The 9,489-nt window shown below is 34.3% G+C and overlaps 1 protein-coding gene across 1 annotated transcript; it reads right to left on the reverse strand.

Moving 5' to 3' along the window:
- Positions 1-228: 228 nt before the first annotated feature.
- On the reverse strand, positions 229-5,833 carry Pdc (phosducin). The gene is made up of 3 exons (XM_042674643.1): positions 5,773-5,833; positions 3,827-3,978; positions 229-756 (listed from the first exon to the last, which is right to left on the reverse strand). Exons 1-3 carry the CDS (start codon positions 5,831-5,833, stop codon positions 229-231), a joined length of 741 nt encoding a protein of 246 aa, XP_042530577.1.
- Between the last annotated feature and the right edge of the window lie 3,656 nt (positions 5,834-9,489).

The following is a 9,489-nucleotide window of genomic DNA, read 5'->3' on the forward strand; positions in this document are numbered from 1 at the left end:
CTTTATTTACAAACAACGTTGCTAAGGACTACAATGTTTCTGCAGTGGAGCATTATCGCAATTTGAATAACTGCTACAAAGGAAAGCTAAAAAAAAACCCCATACTTCAGTGTTAATCTTTTTGTTCTCAGTAACTCTTGCCCATAATTGGTGTTCTCTAAAGGAATATAGATACTACCAAAATCAGTGTTCAATGTGTAAAGGTAATTATGAATATTAACATCATGTTTACTCAATATCTTCTTCTTCCATGTTGGTCTGCTCAGGAGCCTGAATTTCTCTTTCAGGTAGTAATCCATATTCGTTTAGGAAAGACTCTACATCACCAGAAAAAAACTCTTCAGACAACTGTTCAGCGACACTAATAAAGTTGCTTATGAGTTCCCCACCTTTGTAGACTAGCAGTGTGGGGAGGAAATCTGAGGAAAAGCGTTCCCCAGCACCTGTATTGGAAGCTTTTATTTTACAGAATTTGACCATAGGGTATTCTGATGCAAGGCAGCTTAGACTACTGTTGAGGGCATCACACCCTTTCACACCATCTTCATATATGTGGACGATGATGGTGGTGATCTTCTGCTCCTTTTCAATTGTTTCCAGAAATTGCTCTCCTGTTTCTAGCTCATACACAAACCCATATCTAGGCCCAAAACTCAGCTTCTGGTGCATATCTTGCATGCACTGTCTCCGGTATTTACGAAGGCAATTTTCATCCTCTTTGTCTTGGTGGATAAGTTCGTATTCTTGAATGCTCATCTGAGGACAGATGAAAGCAATTATAGAGATCATCCAGACAAAAATGGTTCTTCCTTAGATGCCCCCAACCGTTCTCAGCCATGGCAGCGTGTTTGCTGTTCGCTCTGTTTTGACTTCCTGAAACAATCATCTCATTACCTCATCCTACTCATCACTAGCTCAAATGTCACACTGCTTGATTTCTCCAGTTAAAAAGATTCCTGCTCTATATTCTCCATCTTTATATTGTTTTTTCCATATCAATAAATATTATCTGAGCCTGCACTATGTGTATTTTTTAATTGCCTAATATTAGTTTTGTCTAATATTTTGTTTGATTCAGTATATTTTGAATATCTGTTACAGTGTCTTGTGCCTAATAGGGATTCAATCATTATTTTATGCTGAAATGTAGAATTAGTCATAGCTGAATCATAAAGGCTCATGATACCAGTTGGACATATGTTACTTAACCACTCACCACATAGGGTAAAAAAAAATATCAACCAGGTCTGCTCTGAAGTAGCTCACATCAAAAATGAATAAAACAAAACAAAACAATGACACACACATACAGACATATAGAGACAAGCACACAGGTAAGTGTGTCCCTAAAAAAATGCTTCTGGACAGTACTGTACCTTTTCCCAAGGTTGTTAAAATTCCTAGGCTTTAGTGGCTTTCTTTTGAATATGTGATATGGGTTTCAAACAAGACAGCTTTTGCTTCTGTTGGGGGTTTGTTAAATTAATCAAGAGGTTCAATGACTGGACCACGAAGATCAACATGACTCAGGAATGATTTGGAACTGCAATTTTTGCAGATCTACTGAATGGGAACTTGCAAGGGTGAGACTGTGCGTCCCTGAATTAACAAGTCCCCTGTATTAACTCCTGTCTACCGGCTTAGGCAGAAGAGGGAAAAAGCCTAAATTCCATCCTCCAAAATGGCTACTTTTCATTGTCACTGGAATATAGAATTGCCCTCACAGTCTTTTATAAAATCTACCTCATTATTATTGTAGTTGATAATGTGTTAACTGCATCTTTCCCCAACTGGAGAACAAACCCAAACCAAAAATATATCCAAGAGGTCACTAACAGACAAGGAGCAGTTCAGAACTATTAGAGCTGGATATCCCCAAGGGAGGTGTACACGGCTGTTATCCCCATGTAAATGCTCAAATAGCAACATGTATTGGCTTTGAAAGTAAAGGAGTACTAGGAAGGCAAACAATTAGTATTTTGGAGCATATTTGTATTATTGAATCTGAGCAAGAAATTTCTGAGGTAAGAAGGTATTAAGATATTAAGATTCAAATTATGTGGAATTAGCTGGTTCTTTCATTTTCCTATTCTCCTATGTCTGACTCTGTTTCTCTACTGGCTTCACTAGTTTTCTTAACTTGTTATTTTTTTCCTCTTCTATTATTGTCTCAATTTATTTTAGCTCTACAATTGATAAATACTTTGTATAGCTCTTAAGTTGCTATTGTCTTTCTATTCACTTAAGAGATCAAGTCACACAAGATTTGAAGACTTGTCTGAGCATCATCTGAGGATTTGTGCCATTCATATATTCAGGCATATATTTAGGCATTCAGGTATGTTTCCAAAGCTTAAAATTAGCACAAAATCTTTAATAAGAATATTTATACTTGCATAGTATTTTATGTTCCAAAACAATTTTCTATTTATTTTTATTCATATCTGTTTGAAATAAGTGGGAGATATTTTTACAATTCATCAGATGGAAAAATTTAATTATCTCACAACTCAATGAAAGAATCAATCTCTGCTCCCATACATAAACAATATTAGGCTTAAACATTACCAAGACCAAAGTCTTGCACTAAGGCACATTTTAAGTCATAGTCTGTCTATTGAGACTCAGTATATACCTTTATTTGGGGTGGGGGGATTAAGTCATGGAGCTTGAACTCAGGAACTAGGCTCTATCCCACAGCTTCTTTGTGCTCAAGTCCACCACTCTACCACAGCACCATTTCCAGATTTTGAGTGTTTAACTGGAGATAAGAATCCTATGGGGACTTTTGTGCCTGGGCTGGCTTCAAAACTTGAGCCTCAGATTTCAGCCTCCTGAGTAGCTAGTATTACAGGTGTGAGCCACTGGTGCCCAGCTAGTATATAACCTTTATACACTGATGTGATGATAAAAAAATCAACTGAAGTTATTTTTCCCCATGAGTAAAAATTATAATTTATTCTTAGAAATATCTCCACTTTTAGTGATCCTTTCTTGAAGTATGTCTTTATGACATAAACAAATATGTCATATAGTGTAATAATTAAGATCTTTTAAAAAATGTTGCTTCCCAAAGAAAAGTATCTTTTTTTTAAGCTATTTCTACCCACCATTTTTCTCTCTTCCAATCAATCTCATTTCTTTCAACAATCAATATTGTTAACCTGGTGTTGCTCTTTACTGCCCCTATATAAATTCATGTGCATACAAATACCAATAGTTAATAATAAATCGATTAAATTTGTTATCACTTAAACTAGTTCAAATATATTCTTGTAAAATATTCATCAAGACCTCAAAAGATATAAACTTTCCTGTAACAAAAATTTTCAATATTTTAATTTCTCATATGAAATTGATTAATCCATTAATCATTAATTCATGTATTATTTAATTAGTTCACATTTTCTCTCTTTTTGAAGGGTTTTTGGTATTTTTTAAATTATATTTTTATTATCTTTAAGTAGTTGTATAAAGGAGTTTCCACTTAACAAATCAATTTATAAATACATTTGAATCATTATTTCCCATCTCCCCCAACCTAACACCCTCCCTCTCCCAATTTTCTTATTTTGTAATTGGTTCTCTCTTTTTTAATATATATTTTTCATTGTAAAGCTACTGTACAGAGGGGCTACCGTTACATGAACAAGGTAATGAGTCCATTTCCTATAAAGTCTTGTTCCTATCGAGCATTGTAGCCACATTGTATTTTGTTTAGTATAAAATATCCTCAGACTCACTTCACTTCTACTGTGGTTTTGGTCAGTACAAGCAAGACTTAGAAAAGACATTTAATTTATTTATTATTTTGTTCTTATCTTACCTTTCTGCTGATTCTTTCTTTTGAGTCTTTGTCATCTCTGCTCTGAGGAGAAGACATTTGCCTGAGAATGTCCTTCTTGCTAGGTGGGATTGAATCACCATCTTCACTTTCTAATTTAAACTTTCTCCAATCATGTATTACTCCTTTAGGTCCTGGAATCAAAAAAATTAATTTTTTTTCCTTTTTGGGGGGATAGAAATTCCCTACTGCCTTGTTTGTAAAAGCTTTCTCCCAAATGACTGCTGTCAAATGGGTTTTGAAAAAGAATCCCGCTGAAATCTTTTGCACTAGTGAAACTACAAATTATACATTTTGAACTGTTGGCAAAAGTTATGTTAGCAAGGATATATAGAGAGAACTAGAACTTTAGAAAAATAGTGCTTTCATTGGGTAAGAAAGAGCTTTTGTCAATAAGCTAATATTGCCACTGCATTGTTAATAAAGGAAACTTGAATTGCTGGGGAAACAAAACATAGTTCTTGAAAGGCAGCCAGTGAGAAAGGGGTCCGACCACAATAAACAAACTAAATGGCTTTAAGAGAAGCATTGCACAGCCACCCAATTCCTTCTCAAATTCTAAGAATATCTCACAAACAAAAAGGATAGGATTTTCAGACAGAAGAAAAATAAATGAAACCAAAGATGACCTAACTGAGGTTCTAATATTCAGTTGCCCTGCAAAATAACAGTGCTTCGAAGAAAGTTTTAAGCCCTCACTATATGAGATTTTAAATTCCACATTCAATAGTCTTTTCATACCTTTGGTATTATATTCTATATTTAGATTATTCTGCCTTTCTCATTTAGTAACTGCAATAGTCGGCCATACACAATTTAACAGATTACAAAAATACTCTAAGGCACAGACAAAGTCCAAAGGAGGGCAGACAAATAGAGGAGGAAAGGTGGGTAGATGTAGTTGTAATATTCAATGTACATGTGGAAATGATGCTAGGTAAATTGAGGGGATAGGTGTGGTTCGGAGCAACTGTGGAGGATGATGGAAGGAAGGGGTAACATTGGTCAAGATGCACTGTATTTACAAAACTGACATGCTGAATTGGAACCCTTCTGAATGACTACTCAAAGATAATTTATAAAATTTAAAAAAGAGAAAATAGTCTGGATGAAACACATGGAAAATGTTAGTTTCCTGGAAAAAGATTGAAATCAAATTGATTCAAGAATGCTTTATTAATCATTACCATTATTTTTCATATTAAAAATAAATCAAAAGACTATTTGTCTTTAATGTACTATTGTTTATGAAGTACCAAGGAAAGTCTATAATGAGAGACATGAAGAGAGAAGAGTGGAAAGTGGTTTAATTATTCTGTAGATATAGAAGTCTTCTGAGAGTTGGACATCTATACAATTATCAACAGTATCATTCATTTTTAATTTTTATTATCTCTACGTAGTTTTAAAGGAGGTGCCACTTAACAAAGGAGCCATTTAACGTGAATATAATAATCTTGGTCAGTGTCACCTCTTTAAACATTCTCACATCCCCATCCCCTAACAATTAGTATCTTTCTTATTTTTTGACACTGAAATTTTTTTTTTTTTCCCAGTCTTGGGGTTTGAACTCAGGGCCTGAGCACTGTCCCTGAGCTTCTTTTGCTCAAGGCTAGCACTCTACCACTTGAGCCACAGCACCACTTCTGGCTTTGTCTGTTTATGTGGTACTGAGGAATTGAACGCAGGGCTTCATGCATGCTAGGCAAGCATTCTACTACTGAGCCACCTTCCTAGCCCTGAAATAAAATTGTTATATGAGTTATTTCATTTCAAATTAATTTATCTACTCAATTTTTAAACATTATTTTATCTTACCACATGAAGATAATACTTAAGTTTCACAGTTGAGATTGTAAACAAAATATTGGTTCTTTCTAGATTCAATCTTAATTATGGAATTATTTTTTTATTCTAGTTTTATTTACCTGTGTGGGTGGCTTGCCCTTCAAAATCTTCCTCCAAACTTTGGCTTTGGGCTTCTTCCATTTTAAAGAATAAACCTGATAGAATCTATAGTATAAACACAGAAGTGATGATACAGATGAATTCCAGAATATACATGCATATAGACAGACACATAGAGATATGTTTGTACTGTATAATCTCCTATTTCTTGATTTCATAGTAGGTTAAATGTTGTTATGAATTGTTCTCACTATCATAAAGTGTTTAAAATGTTTCTATCAACATTGTGAAATATGTTATTGAAGATGTTTGGTAATTCTCTTCTAAGTTTATGCTTTCATTTAAATATGTATACTCATGACCTCTGTTGATTATTGATTTCCTTATGTTACTACTGTTTGTTAAACAATTTCAAAATGTTATAATCCAATATTTTATATACTAAAAACTTCAATTGTTTGATGTATTTAAGTGACAGGCATTTTTCCAATAAATTTACATATTAAAACAACCTCATATTGCCATGTGTGTTAGGACAGTTGTTGATATCATTTTACAATGAAAAAAGGTGAAGACAGGGAACTCAAATTACTTGCCCATTATTGCAGGTAGTAACTAACAAAGCAAAGCTATTTACTTTTTTAACTGTGGGGTGTATTCTTACCCATTATAACGTAACAGAAGTTAACTCATTATAACAATCCTTTTGTCAGTGTGGTTTGGTGTATCCAGTCTTCATATTAGAATTCAAGATGATAGACGAGAGCACATTGCTAATTAATACTTAACACTACAGCATCTCCCCATACCAAAGTACAAGTCTTGATGACAACATTAATACTCACCAAGTACCATTAACCCATATATTCTTAGTTCACATTAAATCCATCCTACTTTGTTATTTATCTTTCACTTTGTTGGCATTTCTTCCTCATATGGAAAATGAACCGATTCATCTTTCAAACTTTCTACAATATTCCTTGTCAAAAGTCACAAGTAAAAAAATGGTATCTTGGTGTTTATACAATTTATACTATCAGGACCATACCCTTATGGCTTCATTTCACCTTAATTTCTTCTATAAAAGTCCTACCATTATATACATGCCTCACATTGCAGGTGAGGCCGTCAGCATATGAGTTGAGGTGGGAGGATTATGAGTAATCCAAAGTTCTAAGCTGCTGTTGTGAAGAGCAGTTTACACTGTAGGGATGCTGGCAACTATTCCAGTGCTCTTGAATTCACCCTTCTGTTTTTGCATTATTCATTAGCTACTTCCCTTCAATTTGGCCATATGTATTTGAAATGTCACTGAAAAGTCTCATAATGATGGTGACCAGGATTCTCCATATTAGGTTATAATATAAATGTCTACTATGTCCTCAGTCAATGTTTCCATTGCTCTTATGGCTCAGATAAGGTATTGGTGCTAATACAATAGAATAAAGGGTTTGCTATTTGGGGAGATGGCTGAAATCAGCAAAACAGTGAGGTGGACAAATAACATCCTACTTCACCTCCCACCTGCTAGAAAGTTGGATTCTGTGTGCTGACCTGCATTTCAGAAGGGCGTTTCACCACAGTGTTACTTCACCTTCTGCCTTTCCCAACTCTGGACATCCATCTCCTTGGCTTCCCTCTTTCCTGTGTTCCCAAGGTGACTGTGACCTAATCTCATCAGCTTAGCCAGGCTAATGTTCTCACAGATACTAAAATATGAATGTGAGGTGTTTCCCCCCCACCCCCACATAACTATTTTTTCCAATGTCATTTGGATGCCTATAAAATGCAGTTTTTGGTGTGTGTGTGTGTGTGTGTGTGTGTAATTTCCTATAAATAAGTCTACAGCAACATCTGATTCTGATTATTGGGTCGTGGAGACAGCAACTGTTTTTAAATTATAAACCAGATTTCATTCAAACCAGATTTCTCCCCATCATTTTCTACCCCACCCCAATATTTTACCTAATGGTTTTGAGAACCAGGCCTGAGTAGATGAGGTGAGTGATGAGGTCTCAGGTTAATATCGTTACAGTAGTGATTTTTTGTCTCATAATGTATTGTTAATATCTTACAATGGTCTCTTGTTGGTTATTTAGACTTCTATGCTCCACAGGGGAGGAACTAAGTTTCTTAAGGGTAGGATCCATTCACCTAAACACTGCAAAATGGCAGTGTAGATACTGCTAAGCTTTTGGACATTTGGGTTCAAATCTAGATTTGTCAACTATCTGCTGTCTGACATTGGAAAAATCACTCAAACTCTCTATGCTCTAATTTCTTATTTGTAAAACTGAGAGTAATAACAGTGCCTACTTCAAAAAATTGTTATGAGGATTAAATGAGAGAAATTATATAAGTGTATAGAACTTGGTACTAGATACTTAATGGGTTTTGAGTGAAGACTTATTGGATAATTAGTTAACAATTAACGATTAAAATATTAATGTCAAATATTAAAAACAATATATAGCTACATTGATATAAATTTTAGATAATATATATTCATTATTGATAAAGTATTGATAAAGGTCATTTATGGTAGAATTTTACCTAATTTCTCATAAGGACTGTTTGCTACAAGGCATTTAAGAACATACAAAATGAGGGGGAGATTAATTTGGGATTGTAAAATATGGGGTAATAAAATTTACATGAAATTGTTTGAAAACCATCATAAATTTCTCAAGATATATGCACAAGACCTAGTGTAGTGGTGCGTACCTATTAGCCCACTTACTCAAGAGGTAGTGATTGGGAGGACTGCAGTCTGAAGTTCCCCACCAAACAAAAAATTAGTGAGACCCCCTTACCAATAGGTAAACTAAGAGTGGTGATTCAAGCCCATAATCCTAGTTATGTAGGCATGCATCAGTGGGAGGAGCTCTTTTCAAGGCTGGTTCTAGGAAAAAACACAGGGCCTACATGAAAAAATAACTAAAGCAAAAATATCTGAAGGTATGGCATACATGATAAGATACCTATGTAGCAAGCACAAAGCCCTGAGTTCAAATTTCAATACCTCCAAAAAGAAAAAAAAAAAAAGAAAGAAAAGATGTGTGTACTGGTGGAGAATGGGAATGATCACCTGAATTCAATGTGACATACTTAGTTTCTAATGCATTGGCTTCCTTCCTCATGATTTTTCAAATGTGTAAGTTGTTTTCCATTTGATTTTCCTTCTTGAGTTCATGACACTGCATCTTTTATGTTTTCCATGTTTCAGCTCTCTAATGAAATAGGACTTTGCAGACAAAGTCACAACACTTAGATTTTCTGTTATGATCTGGCATTATACTGGTTAAGTGTGGGATAGCTTGACTTTTACATTTCTGGTATTATCAAGATCCTTTTCTTTAAACATAAATTCTCATAAACTTGAGTAGAATACATGACACAGATGTAAAAAGAAGAGGAATGAGTAAGAAAAATACTGAAAGAGTGACAGGAATTCATATTTGTCAACCCGTATGATCAGTAAAAAATATTCCTGGAAAATATAAGCTTGAAAAATTATAATTGAATGTTTTGTTCTTAATGAAAAGACATCAACCTATCTAGATTTGCTTTTATTACATATAGCCATGCTCTTACTGATGCTACAGAAAAGTGTCAGAATCTTATATGAAATTCAGAGCAGGTCCTTCTTTTGTCTATTTTTATTAACTTTGTGAATACAATATGCATTTGTTGTTTGAATTGTATTTCAAATAGGACTTTGAGTAGTTCATTGATTT

The sequence above is a fragment of the Dipodomys spectabilis genome, unplaced genomic scaffold, assembly GCF_019054845.1.
Source record: "Dipodomys spectabilis isolate Male_0828 unplaced genomic scaffold, ASM1905484v1 ptg000019l, whole genome shotgun sequence".
NCBI classification, from domain to species: Eukaryota; Metazoa; Chordata; class Mammalia; order Rodentia; family Heteromyidae; genus Dipodomys; species Dipodomys spectabilis.